We start from the raw sequence: 15258 nt of genomic DNA, 5'->3' as shown, positions 1-15258 counted from the left end.
TCAAAGGGAGGGGGGGGCGTCAAAGGGAGGGGGGGGGGCGTCAAAGGGAGGGGGGGGGCGTCAAAGGGAGGGGGGGGGCGTAAAAGGGAGGGGGGGGCGTCAAAGGGAGGGGGGGGCGTCAAAGGGAGGGGGGGGGCGCCTCAAAGGCATGGATTCCTCCCCCTGCATTTCCTGCAGTGGACAGGAGGGGGGGGCAGTGGACAGGAGGGGGGGGGGGCAGTGGACAGGAGGGGGGGGGCAGTGACAGGAGGGGGGGGGCAGTGGACAGGAGGGGGGGGGGCAGTGGACAGGAGGGGGGGGCAGTGGACAGGAGGGGGGGGCAGTGGACAGGAGGGGGGGGCAGTGGACAGGAGGGGGGGGGCAGTGGACAGGAGGGGGGGGCAGTGGACAGGAGGGGGGGGCAGTGGACAGGAGGGGGGGGCAGTGGACAGGGGGGGGCAGGGAGGAGGGGGGGCAGTGGACAGGAGGGGGGGGGCAGTGGACAGGAGGGGGGGGCAGTGGACAGGAGGGGGGGGGCAGTGGACAGGAGGGGGGGGGCAGAGGACAGGAGGGGGGGGCAGTGGACAGGAGGGGGGGGGCAGTGGACAGGAGGGGGGGGCAGTGGACAGGAGGGGGGGGCAGTGGACAGGAGGGGGGGGCAGTGGACAGGAGGGGGGGCAGTGGACAGGAGGGGGGGGGCAGTGGACAGGAGGGAGGGGGCAGTGGACAGGAGGGGGGGGCAGTGGACAGGAGGGGGGGGCAGTGGACAGGAGGGGGGGCAGTGGACAGGAGGGGGGGCAGTGGACAGGAGGGGGGGGGCAGTGGACAGGAGGGGGGGGCAGTGGACAGGAGGGGGGGGCAGTGGACAGGAGGGGGGGGCAGTGGACAGGAGGGGGGACAGGAGGGGGGACGCAGTGGACAGGAGGGGGGACGCAGTGGACAGGAGGGGGGGGCAGTGGACAGGAGGGGGGGGCAGTGGACAGGAGGGGGGGGCAGTGGATAGGAGGGGGGGGCAGTGGACAGTGACACACACATACACACACACACACACACACCTCAGTTGATGCGCCCTTTCTCAGTTCCGTTTGGCGCCGGAGGTGGGGAGCGACACCTACCTGTACTTCCGGGCGCCGCCACCGTCTGACGGGAGGGGGGGGGGCGTCAAAGGGAGGGGGGGGCGTCAAAGGGAGGGGGGGGGCGTCAAAGGGAGGGGGGGGGCGTCAAAGGGAGGGGGGGGGGCGTCAAAGGGAGGGGGGGGGGGCGTCAAAGGGAGGGGGGGGGGGCGTCAAAGGGAGGGGGGGCGTCAAAGGGAGGGGGGGGGGCGTCAAAGGGAGGGGGGGGCGTCAAAGGGAGGGGGGGCGTCAAAGGGAGGGGGGGGGCGTCAAAGGGAGGGGGGGGGCGTCAAAGGGAGGGGGGGGGCGTCAAAGGGAGGGGGGGGGCGTCAAAGGGAGGGGGGGGGCGTAAAAGGGAGGGGGGGGCGTCAAAGGGAGGGGGGGGGGCGTCAAAAGGAGGGGGGGGGCGCCTCAAAGGCATGGATTCCTCCCCCTGCATTTCCTGCAGTGGACAGGAGGGGGGGGGCAGTGGACAGGAGGGGGGGGGGCAGTGGACAGGAGGGGGGGGAGGCAGTGGACAGGAGGGGGGGGGGGCAGTGGACAGGAGGGGGGGGGCAGTGGACAGGAGGGGGGGGGCAGTGGACAGGAGGGGGGGGGCAGTGGACAGGAGGGGGGGGCAGTGGACAGGAGGGGGGGGCAGTGGACAGGAGGGAGGGGGCAGTGGACAGGAGGGAGGGGGCAGTGGACAGGAGGGGGGGGGGCAGTGGACAGGAGGGGGGGGCAGTGGACAGGAGGGGGGGGCAGTGGACAGGAGGGGGGGGCAGTGGACAGGAGGGGGGGGGCAGTGGACAGGAGGGGGGGGCAGTGGACAGGAGGGGGGGGCAGTGGACAGGAGGGGGGGGGGCAGTGGACAGGAGGGGGGGGCAGTGGACAGGAGGGAGGGGGCAGTGGACAGGAGGGGGGGGCAGTGGACAGGAGGGGGGGGCAGTGGACAGGAGGGGGGGGGCAGTGGACAGGAGGGGGGGCAGTGGACAGGAGGGGGGGCAGTGGACAGGAGGGGGGGCAGTGGACAGGAGGGGGGGGCAGTGGACAGGAGGGGGGGCAGTGGACAGGAGGGGGGGGCAGTGGACAGGAGGGGGGGGGGCAGTGGACAGGAGGGGGGGGGGCAGTGGACAGGAGGGGGGGGCAGTGGACAGGAGGGGGGGGCAGTGGACAGGAGGGGGGACAGGAGGGGGGACGCAGTGGACAGGAGGGGGGACGCAGTGGACAGGAGGGGGGGGCAGTGGACAGGAGGGGGGGGCAGTGGACAGGAGGGGGGGGCAGTGGATAGGAGGGGGGGGCAGTGGACAGTGACACACACACACACACACACACACACACACACACACACACACACACCTCAGTTGATGCGCCCTTTCTCAGTTCCGTTTGGCGCCGGAGGTGGGGAGCGACACCTACCTGTACTTCCGGGCGCCGCCACCGTCTGACTCGGCGCCGCGAGGGAGGAAGGGGGTCCGCCATCTTACGCGCCGCGTGGCAGCTGCGGGAAGCGAGGTGATTTGGAGCGGGGAGGGGGGAGAGGTGATTTGGAGCGGGGAGAGGTGATTTGGAGCGGGGAGAGGTGATTTGGAGCGGTGAGGGGGAGAGGTGATTTGGAGCGGTGAGGGGGGAGAGGTGATGCCGCTGGGGAGGGGGAAGAGGTGATGCCGCTGGGGAGGGGGAAGAGGTGATGCCGCTGGGGAGGGGGAAGAGGTGATGCCGCTGGGGAGGGGGAAGAGGTGATGCCGCTGGGGAGGGGGAAGAGGTGATGCCGCTGGGGAGGGGGAAAAGGTGATTTGGAGAGGGGAGAGAGAGGTAGGTGTGTGTGTGTGTGTGTGTGTGTGTGTTTTATTTATTTTTTTGGACCTTTGGCCCGTCACTCCGCCTCAGGCCAATGAGAGGTGTGGGGGGCGGGCCAAGGGGGTGGTGTGAGTGTGTGAGGCCAATGAGAGGTGTGCGGGGGCGGGCGGGCCAAGGGACCAATGAGATTGCCGCTAGGGACACCGGACATCCAGCAGGCAGGCATGCATGCAGGCAGGCAGGCAAACATACAGTGCTTTCACTAATATAGTATAAGATATATATATATATATACAGTATATATATATACTTATGATGTGTCCTGTAACTCCTTCCCAATTCCTAGCCTCTGTCCCAACTCGTAGTCTCTGTCCCAACTCGTGCTCCTGTCCCAACTCGTGCTCCTGTCTGTGCCCGTCCCCAACTTGTAGCCCTCTGTCCCAACTTGTAGCCTCTGTCCCAACTCGTAGCCTCTGTCCCAACTCGTAGCCTCTGTCCCAACTCGTAGCCTCTGTCCCAACTCGTAGCCTCTGTCCCAACTCGTAGCCTCTGTCCCAAGTCGTAGCCTCTGTCCCAAGTCGTAGCCTCTGTCCCAAGTCGTAGCCTCTGTCCCAACTCGTAGCCTCTGTCCCAACTCGTAGCCTCTGTCCCAACTCGTAGCCTCTGTCCCAACTCGTAGCCTCTGTCCCAACTCGCAGCCTCTGTCCCAACTCGTGCTCCTGTCCCCAACTCGTGCTCCTGTCCGTGCCCCTGTCCCCAACTCGTAGCCTCTGTCCCAACTCGTAGCCCTCTGTCCCAACTCGTGCCCTCTGTCCCAACTTGTACTCTTCCCAAACCTATGCCCTAACCTGTGCCCCAACCCATGCCCCTGCCCAAATACAGGCACATGGGGCAAAAGAAGTGAAAACTACCTTGATAAGATAACTAAGATAAGATGACCCAGCAGCCCAAGCACGCAGCCAAGGGGTCACACTTCACTCCTCTCTCACATTCTCCTCTCACATTCTTCTCCAAAACCTGTCACTTTTTCCTCCGCAATATTACAAAGATTCGCCCTTTCCTCTGTTGCTCGACTGCTAAAACTCTGACTCAGGCCCTCATCTTCTCCCGTCTCGACTACTGTAACCTCCTGCTGTCCGGCCTTCCTGCCTCTCACCTGTCTTCCCTACAATCTATCCTAAACGCTGCTGTCAGAATCACTCTACTCTTTCCTAAATATGTCTCAGCATCTCCCCTCATGAAATCCCTCTCCTGGCTTCCGATCAAATCCCGTATCACACATGCAATTCTCCTCCTCACTTTTAAAGCTTTACACTCTTCTGCCCCTCCTTACATCTCAGCCCTAATTTCTCGTTATGCACCATCCCGACTTTTGCGTTCTACTCAAGGATGTCTTCTCTCGACCCCCTTTGTATCTAAAGCCCTCTCCCGCCTTAAACCTTTTTCACTGACTGCCCCACACCTCTGGAATGCCCTTCCCCTCAATACCCGACTAGCACCCTCTCTATCCACCTTTAAGACCCACCTTAAGACACACTTGCTTAAAGAAGCATATGAATAGCACCGTAGATATTACCAGACACATGATACATAAAGTTTGGCCCCTGCAGACGCACTTACCAGAACTCCCTCCTCCTGTCTCTGTACGTTCTCCCTACCTACCAATTAGATTGTAAGCTCCTCAGAGCAGGGACTCCTCTTCCTTAATGTTACGTTTATGTCTTAAGCACTTATTCCCATGACCTGTTATTTATATTATTTGTTATTTATATGATTACCACGTGTATTACTACTGTGAAGCGCTATGTACATTAATGGCGCTATACAAATAACGACATACAATACAATACTATTGATATGTTTTAAATACTTCGTAAAAGGGGGATAAAATGTGTGTTTTAAGAGGTGACGCGACCATGTGTATATCATAGATTGTCAAAGTGTCACAGTTACGAAGGGAAATCAGTACAAGAAATAAAGGAATCGAGAAAATTCATTTATATGACAAATCAATGACATTTCTATCTCAGGACTGCATATAATGCGCCCAATGACATGGTTATTTACTAAAGGAATCCGCAGCTAAACATAGCGTGTACTATACGGTATCAATGATGCAACCAGATTGTTACTTAAAGCTGCAATTCAAGCAATATCCTACATGTGTTTTTTTAATAAATCAGTTCTGTACCATGAGAAAATACTTATAGCATTTAAAAAAATATATAATAATTATAAAGACATTTTTAATGTATTATAATGTAACAAGCATTTTTTGTTTCCATAGCAACCATTTACAAAGTCACATTCCTTTCGTCTTCTTAAACAGGCTCAGGCACACCCCTTTTTGAGCACTCTCTCTAGCAGTTAACCAATTGTATCTAGTGACTGCCTGGTCACATGATCTTCCCCACATAACTTTGCATCCTGGGTAATCTTCTGCTGCACTGACAGCAGAAGATTTAATGAAGATTCATCCATTTAGTGAACCCCCGAGCAAAATCTTTGCCGATTGGTCACAGGAGAACGGATCGATCGGCAACTTAGCCAATCACTTGACGGTGTGCAGATTGTATTGATGCACATATTGAATGGAATCTTTTTTTTTTACGGCAGCTTTAAAGCTTAATGATTGAAGTCGTATTAAAGTAAAATATTATTCAGCGTATTCCAGGATAATGAAAAAATTTGGTTATTTGTCTTACTCATCTTATATTGGATCCACATAAAGTGTGCACATCCACAATGTGCAAAGTTATTATTTATTAAATCACTAGCTGATATACCCGGCGTTGCCCGGAGACAGGGAGGGGACGGGGGGCGTGAAAGGCAGGGAGGGGACGGGGGGCGTGAAAGGCAGGGAGGGGACGGGGGGCGTGAAAGGCAGGGAGGGGACGGGGGGCGTGAACGGCAGGGAGGGGACGGGGGGCGTGAAAGGCAGGGAGGGGATGGGGGCGTGAAAGGCAGGGAGGGGATGGGGGGCGTGAAAGGCAGGGAGGGGACCGGGGGGCGTGAAAGGCAGGGAGGGGACCGGGGGGCGTGAAAGGCAGGGAGGGGACCGGGGGGCGTGAAAGGCAGGGAGGGGATGGGGGCGTGAAAGGCAGGGAGGGGACCGGGGGGCGTGAAAGGCAGGGAGGGGACGGGGGGCGTGAAAGGCAGGGAGGGGATCGGGGGGCGTGAAAGGCAGGGAGGGGACGGGGGGCGTGAAAGGCAGGGAGGGGACCGGGGGGCGTGAAAGGCAGGGAGGGGACGGGGGCGTGAAAGGCAGGGAGGGGACGGGGGCGTGAAAGGCAGGGAGGGGACGGGGGGCGTGAAAGGCAGGGAGGGGACCGGGGGGCGTGAAAGGCAGGGAGGGGACCGGGGGGCGTGAAAGGCAGGGAGGGGACGGGGGGCGTGAAAGGCAGGGAGGGGACGGGGGGCGTGAAAGGCAGGGAGGGGATGGGGGGCGTGAAAGGCAGGGAGGGGACGGGGGGCGTGAACGGCAGGGAGGGGACGGGGGGCGTGAAAGGCAGGGAGGGGATGGGGGCGTGAAAGGCAGGGAGGGGATGGGGGGCGTGAAAGGCAGGGAGGGGACCGGGGGGCGTGAAAGGCAGGGAGGGGACCGGGGGGCGTGAAAGGCAGGGAGGGGATGGGGGCGTGAAAGGCAGGGAGGGGACGGGGGGTGTGAAAGGCAGGGAGGGGACCGGGGGGCGTGAAAGGCAGGGAGGGGACGGGGGGCGTGAAAGGCAGGGAGGGGACCGGGGGGCGTGAAAGGCAGGGAGGGGACGGGGGCGTGAAAGGCAGGGAGGGGACGGGGGCGTGAAAGGCAGGGAGGGGACGGGGGGCGTGAAAGGCAGGGAGGGGACCGGGGGGCGTGAAAGGCAGGGAGGGGACCGGGGGGCGTGAAAGGCAGGGAGGGGACCGGGGGGCGTGAAAGGCAGGGAGGGGACGGAAAGGCAGGGAGGGGACCGGGGGGCGTGAAAGGCAGGGAGGGGACGGGGGCGTGAAAGGCAGTGTACAGTGGATGTTTTAAGGGCGACCGTACCAATGGCCACTGGATTCCATTACTCCCTATGCCTGAACACTGCATGGACATCCTTCTGTGTTCCTGGGGACAGTGGCCCATATTTACTAAACATTGCTCTTCCTTCAGATACCTTTTGGCGCTGTAAGGTGTTTTCATTATTTGTTTGACCGCCGTAATCTGTACAAAGTGGGCTGTTTGCTTCCCACGGTTTGGTGAATCAGGCGCGAATATCGAGGTCAGTCCCATATAAGATGAGAAACTGTGTAATATTTTTACTGCCCTAACCAAACCGCTGCAATATCAGGCAAATCCCAGGAACAGGCCCCAGAACCCTCACCTGTAACTTAGCAGCACTTAGGAAGCAGTTTGCATGTAATGCACTTCAGCAACTCCCCCGGGTTCATGGTGACCCTGTATACCTAGCCCCCCGTGGGTGCGGAGAGTCAGAGATCAATGCATAAAACATACATTCAAAGATAATAGCCAGGTACAGCCATCTGTATATACAGTGTTTGCCGTACCTACCTGCTGATGCCTCAGTTCCATAGTCAGCCTTGGGTCTCTCTGCTTCTTGGCTGGGTTGCTGTTGTCACTCCGGAGGCCCTCCAGTATCCCAGAATCCACCACTTCCTTCTGCAGAAGCTGCTGCAGGAATTCCTGGGCTGTTGTACGCTCCGTCTCCTGCTCCAGATAGTCGTAGAGATCTGGAAGGGGCAGAGTTATTGCCGCGGGGACAGCTGCTATTAGCCAGCATCCCATTCGCTCTGCATACCCTTTAGTCTCTTCCATTTAAATATGGGGCCCCATGGCTCTCTTCAGCGTAACCCCTTGGCAGGAAAGCCTGCAATTCATTACTTTGCATTGCGTTACAATCCCCTATTGCAGTAAAGGTGCAGTCCCACCTAGTTTATGAGTGTGTTTTCTGATTCTGCACTTACTTGTCCTTGGGCTGACTGTACAAGCGGTGTAATGTAGCATCCAAAAGCTCTAGTCCATGTAGAAATGGACCAGTAAGTAAAGTGACACCAACAGTGTACTCATTTGTATGTTATTTCCCCCCCGCCCCCCCGAATTTGCAGTTTAACCACTGTGGGCCATATGAAGGCCCCTAATGATCCAATGAAGTCAATGGGTTGCACATTGTCTTCCAGCGCTGGGAGGTGTCTTGAGGCAGAACACTGCTCAGTAAATATGGCCCTCTAGGTCATGTGATAATGGGGTGAAGGTGGTGTTTGGGGGACTTGTGGAAGATGCACGGTTGCCCTCATGAGATCTTTGCTCAAATTAAGGATCAAAAACCTAAATACGAAAAAACACAACATTCTAGAATATAGAAGATTTACAGCTTTTGTGAAGGCTCCGATTAATTTTTTTATTGAGTATTTTTGGGACTGAGTAAGTGGCCTCGCACTTGGAGATTTTGTAATCTAGTCTTACCGTCAAACCTGTTATACTTCACAAACTCTGGAGGGAGCTGTTTTGGTGCGGCCAGCTCTGCTGGGACATTTCCAGCTTCATCCTCATCGTCGCTGGCTAGCTCCAGTTTCAGCTTGGTGTTCATCCATTCACTCAGCAGGTCCTGGGCTTCAGTGTGTACAATGCATGTCAAATGAAGTCAGTAAACAATGGGAGTATTGTAGCAAGCACCAAAGCTGATCATTGTATGATTATATACTGGCAGTAAGACCATCATTTACAATATGCATCTCTTATGTACATACATACATACATACATCCAACCATTGCCACATGACATGGTTTGTAGCAATTGCTAAAACTCTTGCCCTTTTTCTCCATTGTTTGAGCTTCAAATAAGACACTGAGTGGCTTATGTCCAATCTGTTGGTCCAGGTAAAGATATCTCACTACCAACTCCTTCTCTCGCCTTTATTATTTTACAACATGGAAGAAAGACTCATGTGGCCACACACCATTCTAGCTCCTCGGTGGTATTAAAACTCAACTGCTTAAGAGGTGCGAAACGTATTAAACTCCAATGGCATGACCATTCAAAGGATGGAACCAAAAGTCTCCTGTATCTTACAGACTTAGGTTTCAATATATATATTTATTTCCCCATTTATTGTTAGCCCAATGGGAGAAGCGCTGGGATTCACTTTCTGTTTTTCCTATAGCACGACAATCATGTGAAACTCATGTTCCCAAGAAGTAGCTTGTAGGTCTAAAGTGATGAAGTCTCCCCAGAGAGTTCTGGTCACCAAATGGGCTTTGGTAAGGAAAAAGTAGCCCGCTGGGTTGCACCCTATTAACCTGTGAAGAGTACACAGGATATATACACTTAAGGACAGATGTATAAAGCTCTGATGTCATCATATTCAATGTGGTGTTAACTGCCATCGATTTGAATGGCTGGTAACACTGGACCGGGTGGGAAACCCCTCGAAGTTTGAGGAATGTGCCCCCTTAGAGAGACAGTTAGAACGGAAGTTACTCATTAGACAAACTTTATGAGATGCTTAGCAATCATCCTCACGTTTTCCAACAAACAAGATCCAGTAAACAAAAGAAAACCCGCTGATAACGGAGATGCAGAGATGTTAAGGAAAGTTCCCCTGTACATTATTTGGTGTCTATTTTGGGTTATCTGCTGGATAAGACAGAAGTGTCTCTGTGGGATTCTGCCTTCTCTGCAGGAGATATCTTGTCTATGTGCCCTTGGACAAGACCAGTCATACCTTCAGCGAAGGCATCATCGTGATCATGCAGCTGGTCTGTTGATTCAAGGTCCAGCGCAGGAGCCGGGGGTCTCCGTCCACGCTGCGCCGACTTCTTCCGGGAGAAGACTTCAGAAACGGCAAACTCTGAGGCCTGCTCCACTCTCTGCAGAGAGAAGGATTGCTTTCTGTGTACAGTCACAGTGAATTACCAACAAGACATTCCCTAAATACATACACCCAAACACCGTTTGACGGTATGAAGGTAGGGGGCACACGTAGAACACCTCAAATGTCATTTCAAGGTTGATAAAAACATAGAGCTCCCAGTGCAGATGGACATAAGCAGGTCATTCTACTTTTGCCGAAACACTTTGCTAGAGAACAGTCTCTTTGAAAAAGTTAATGTAGTATTTCTGGCATTGATCGATATCCCTTTGAGCCCCCGAGGTATTACAACAGGACAAACACTTTTGAGACAAGAAGCCTCTTGTATCTGTATTCTTAAAATGGTGTAACCCTATGGCATGGATTGTGACTTTGACCGTAGCTCATTTCAGAGATTGATTGTTAGATAATTCTCTTTATGATTATGGTGTTAAATGAAATGTGTTCCCGTCCTCCCCTTTTCGGCGGCCCTGAGTACATCCGTTCACACTGTATTTAGTGGTTCCATAGCCCTTTAGTTAGAAGGCTGTGCTAAAAACTCAGATCTATATGCACTTTAAATTAGGAAATCCCCTAAGAATTAATATACTTGTTTTACCAGATGGGTCCTGAGAACCACCCCCCCCCCTCCCACTCCCTGCCCCCCCCCGCCAGCAACACAAAACATTGACATTTTGCCAGGCTCTGGAAAAAAAAACTAAAATATGGCTACCTGGTCACCACCAGAAAGCTGCGATGTACTATTGGCCGCCAGACTCAAGGCTGACTCTGGAGGTTCAATCAGTCGGTATCCGGGGGCTGCTGGAAGAATCACGCTTGACCGCCACAGGACCCCCCAGAGCCAACATGGCAAAACACGCACACACATACATACATACATACATACATACATACATACATACATACATATCCCATGAAAATTGAGCAGCAAGAGTGTTGCTCTGAGCACAGAGGATACCACCAATTAGAACAGTAAAATATTTTTATTCCGTACTATATCAAGAACAACACGCGTGCATGTCAAAGGAAACTGTCCATTCGTACAGTAAATCACCATATGTTACAAAGGTTACATTGGTCAGTGGTTACAAACTCCAGTCCTCAAGAACCCCCAACAGGCCAGGTTAAGGTTAGCCCTGCTTCAGCACAGGGGGTGCAGTCACTATGACTGACCCACTGATTGAGCCACCTGTGCTGAAGCAGGGATATCCTGACCTGCTGGCCATTCTTGAGGACCGGCTTAAGGATACATTGACACAGGTGGTTATTCATTAAAGTGTAATAGTGCCAATCAGGCACCACGGCCCTGAAACTCCCGCTGACTTGAATAGCAGTTTCCATGCGGTTAACCCCAATCAGCACGATCGTACATGAATAAATAACTTCCAGAAGAGCGCTATAAATACGGTGTTACAAAGGTGGCAAAGTATCTAAGCTTAGGCAAAGTCTAACATACGCAAATATGTCAATACTGAAAACACTGAGTGACTGGAAAGCAGGTTTGTAAAACACATTAAGTAGAAACCAAATGACCCGGTAATATATTGGCATAGATTGCATTTTCATAATGGGTATTTTTCAGTTTAATGCACTCTCTATTATAGCTCCCTGTATACTAATGTCTGTTCTGTGAGGAGTTCTGGACATATTTGGTGCTTTATGAATACAAACATACACATATACTGCCCATATACACATATACTGCCCACATATACTGCACACACTTACCTTGCTCAGATAGAAATGTACGGTGAAAGAACAGAGCAATGTTTAGAAGTCACTGTCCATGTATTAATGTACTTCAAACTGGCACACGCCAAGTGGCATAGATACAGTAACCCGCCAAGTGGCATAGGTACAGTAACCCGCCAAGTGGCATAGGTGCAGTAACCTACCAAGTGGCATAGGTGCAGTAACCTACCAAGTGGCATAGGTACAGTAACCCACCCAGGTTAAAGTAGCAGCCCATGCGGTTATTTTTGTTCCAGGGAATTTTGTTTTCATTTTTTGTTTTTTTGTACTACCTGAACTGAGGCGAGAAGGGGGTGAGAGGGCGTCCATAGAGCAAATATGCACCCCCTCTCACTCCCTAGTTCCTGAGAAATGTGCAGTGTTATCCAGTGGTTTGTGACAGATCCAATGCAGATCATTCTTCCTGTAATTATACAGGTAAATAAGAATTTTAATCAGTTAGTGTTAGGACCTGCAATATTATGGTCATGCCTTGAAGTGGCTCGCAGGCTTATAATGCTTTGGCCAAAGGGTTAAACTAAATGACCCTTTTTTCAATATATGTATTTCACTGTGTATTTTTGTCATATTGGGCTCCCTTTGTTTTGTTTTTTTTTTGTAGTATACAGTGCCACGCTCAGTAGCACTTTTTTTGACACATATACATACATATATTTTATTGTAATTTTGGGGGTTTATATGAGCTTACTGGGTATCTGTGTGTTATCCAGTGGGTAACATACTACAAACCCCCATGTGATTATTACTTAGTGGGCGGAACCTCAGGGTTATATGGTAAAGGATGTACCTTGATCCAGTGTTCAACATTATCGTAGTCCAATACTGGCTGTAAAAAAAAACATATGAAATTAGGCGACTGGATTCAAATAGTTTTACTTCGATATTTAAGCACATATTGTTATCACATTGTATCTGGGTTAGTTTTTATACTCCTTGTCCACAGTAGACATGAATCTAATGGTATCATACATGAAAAAGCAACATCCGAACAGAGGCGTCTATTCCAGATCTTGGCTCTGGGTGTCCCCGCGCTCCCTTTTCCCCCTTCAGGGTCCCCGCGCTCCCTTTCCCCCTTCAGGGTCCCCGCGCTCCCTTTTCCCCCTTCAGGGTCCCCGCGCTCCCTTTTCCCCCTTCAGGGTCCCCGCGCTCCCTTTTCCCCCTTCAGGGTCCCCGTGCTCCCTTTTCCCCCTTCAGGGTCCCCGCGCTCTCTTTCCCCCTCTTCAGGGTCCCAGCGCTCTCTTTTCCCCCTCTTCAGGGTCCCCGCGCTCTCTTTTCCCCCTCTTCAGGGTCCCCGCGCTCTCTTTTCCCCCTCTTCAGGGTCCCCGCGCTCTCTTTTCCCCCTCTTCAGGGTCCCCGCGCTCTCTTTTCCCCCATCTTCAGGGTCCCCGCGCTCTCTTTCCCCCCTCTTCAGGGTCTCAGCGCTCTCTTTTCACCCTCTTCAGGGTCTCAGCGCTCCCTTTCCCCCCTCTTCAGGGTCCTCGCGCTCTCTTTCCCCCTCTTCAGGGTCCCCGCGCTCTCTCCCCCTCTTCAGGGTCCCCGCGCTCTCTTTCCTCCTCTTCAGGGTCCCCACGCTCTCTCTCCCCCTCTTCAGGGTCCCCGCGCTCTCTTTCCCCCTCTTCAGTGTCCCCGCGCTCTCTCCCCCTCTTCAGGGTCCCCGCGCTCTCTCCCCCTCTTCAGGGTCCCCAGCGCTCTCTTTCCCCCTCTTCAGGGTCCCCGCGCTCTCTTTCCCCCTTCAGGGTCCCAGCGCTCTCTTTCCCCCTCTTCAGGGTCCCCGCGCTCTCTTTCCCCCTTCAGGGTCCCCGCGCTCTCTTTCCCCCTCTTCAGGGTCCCCGCGCTCTCTTTCCTCCTCTTCAGGGTCCCCACGCTCTCTCTCCCCCTCTTCAGGGTCCCCGCGCTCTCTTTCCCCCTCTTCAGTGTCCCCGCGCTCTCTCCCCCTCTTCAGGGTCCCCGCGCTCTCTTTCCCCCTTCAGGGTCCCCGCGCTCTCTTTCCCCCTTCAGGGTCCCCGCGCTCTCTTTCCCCCTCTTCAGGGTCCCCGCGCTCTCTTTCCCCCTTCAGGGTCCCCGCGCTCTCTTTCCCCCTCTTCAGGGTCCCCGCGCTCTCTTTCCCCCTCTTCAGGGTCCCCGCGCTCTCTTTCCCCCTCTTCAGGATCCCCGCGCTCTCTTTTCCCCTCTTCAGGGTCCCCGCGCTCTCTTTCCCCCCTCTTCAGGGTCCCCGCGCTCTCTTTCCCCCTCTTCAGGGTCCCCGCGCTCTCTTTCCCCCTCTTCAGGGTCCCAGCGCTCTCTTTCCCAATCTTCAGGGTCCCCGCGCTCTCTTTCCCCCTCTTCAGGGTCCCCGCGCTCTCTTTCCCCCTCTTCAGGGTCCCAGCGCTCTCTTTCCCCCTCTTCAGGGTCCCCGCGCTCTCTTTCCCCCTCTTCAGGGTCCCCGCGCTCTCTTTCCCCCTCTTCAGGGTCCCAGCACTCTCTTTCCCCCTCTTCAGGGTCCCCGCGCTCTCTTTCCCCCTTTTCAGGGTCCCCGCGCTCTCTTTCCCCCTCTTCAGGGTCCCCGCGCTCTCTTTCCCCCTCTTCAGGGTCCCCGCGCTCTCTTTCACCCTCTTCAGGGTCCCCGCGCTCTCTTTCACCCTCTTCAGGGTCCCCACGCTCTCTCCCCCATGTTCTGGATCCACACGTGCGCACGCACTCCCTCCCTGTTCTGGGTCCTCTCCCTGATCTGGGTCTCTGGGTCCCTGCTCTCCCTGTTCTGGGTCTCTGGGTCCTCTCCCTGTTCTGGGTCTCTGGGTCCTCTCCCTGTTCTGGGTCTCTGGGTCCTCTCCCTGTTCTGGGTCTCTGGGTCCTCTCCCTGTTCTGGGTGGATCCTCTCCCTGTTCTGGGTCTCTGGGTCCTCTCCCTGTTCTGGGTCTCTGGGTCCCTGCTCTCCCGTGTCTCTGTGTCCTCTCCCTGTTCTGGGTCTCTGGGTCCTCTCCCTGTTCTGGGTCTCTGGGTCCCTGCTCTCCTGTTCTGGGTCTCTGGGTCCCTGCTCTCCTGTTCTGGGTCTCTGGGTCCTCTCCCTGTTCTGGGTCTCTGGGTCTCTGGGTCCCTGCTCTCCCTGTTCTGGGTCTCTGGGTCCCTGCTCTCCCTGTTCTGGGTCTCTGGGTCCCTGCTCTCCTGTTCTGGGTCCTCTCCCTGTTCTGGGTCTCTGCCGGTCCTCTCCCTGTTCTGGGTCTCTGCGGGTCCTCTCCCTGTTCTGGGTCTCTGGGTCCCTGCTCTCCCTGTTCTGGGTCTCTGCGGGTCCTCTCCCTGTTCTGGGTCTCTGCGGGTCCTCTCCCTGTTCTGGGTCTCTGCGGGTCCTCTCCCTGTTCTGGGTCTCTGGGTCCCTGCTCTCCCTGTTCTGGGTCTCTGCGGGTCCTCTCCCTGTTCTGGGTCTCTGCGGGTCCTCTCCCTGTTCTGGGTCTCTGCGGGTCCTCTCCCTGTTCTGGGTCTCTGGGTCCCTGCTCTCCCTGTTCTGGGTCTCTGCGGGTCCTCTCCCTGTTCTGGGTCATCGCTCTCCCCCCCTCACACCTTGCTGCTCGGTTTCTGATTGCTCCTCTTCCACCTGTACAGCTCCGGCCTCCCGTTCCCTGAATGTGCCATCCCCCCGGGTCGCGCCAGCATCCTCCTGTCCCCCTCCCCGGGTCTCTCCGCTTCTACACCCTGCCCACAGCCATGTCCTCCAAGCTCCGGCTCTCATCGGACGTTACCCCTCTGCCGCGAGCGCTGCCGGGACTTGGAGTCCTGGATCGCGTCTTCCCTGCCGCCACGCAGGCGTGATACA

General features: G+C 55.4%; 1 protein-coding gene across 1 annotated transcript in view; it reads right to left on the bottom strand.

Annotated features, from left to right (window-relative positions):
- Positions 1 to 15212, bottom strand: part of CCDC191 (coiled-coil domain containing 191) — a 49087-nt gene extending 33875 nt beyond the window's left edge. Inside the window, exons 1-5 of the mRNA XM_075592840.1 lie at positions 15006 to 15212; positions 12259 to 12297; positions 9573 to 9717; positions 8314 to 8460; positions 7402 to 7580 (exon numbers count right to left, since the gene is read on the bottom strand). Of these exons, the coding sequence (XP_075448955.1) occupies positions 7402 to 7580; positions 8314 to 8460; positions 9573 to 9717; positions 12259 to 12297; positions 15006 to 15098 (603 nt within the window). The 5' untranslated portion in view covers positions 15099 to 15212. The remainder of the gene's footprint in view (positions 1 to 7401; positions 7581 to 8313; positions 8461 to 9572; positions 9718 to 12258; positions 12298 to 15005) is intronic.
- Between the last annotated feature and the right edge of the window lie 46 nt (positions 15213 to 15258).

This window comes from Ascaphus truei, chromosome 3, assembly GCF_040206685.1.
Source record: "Ascaphus truei isolate aAscTru1 chromosome 3, aAscTru1.hap1, whole genome shotgun sequence".
NCBI lineage: Eukaryota > Metazoa > Chordata > Amphibia > Anura > Ascaphidae > Ascaphus > Ascaphus truei.
Note: the sequence above shows the minus strand (reverse complement) of the source record. Positions and strands in the feature narration are given on the sequence as shown.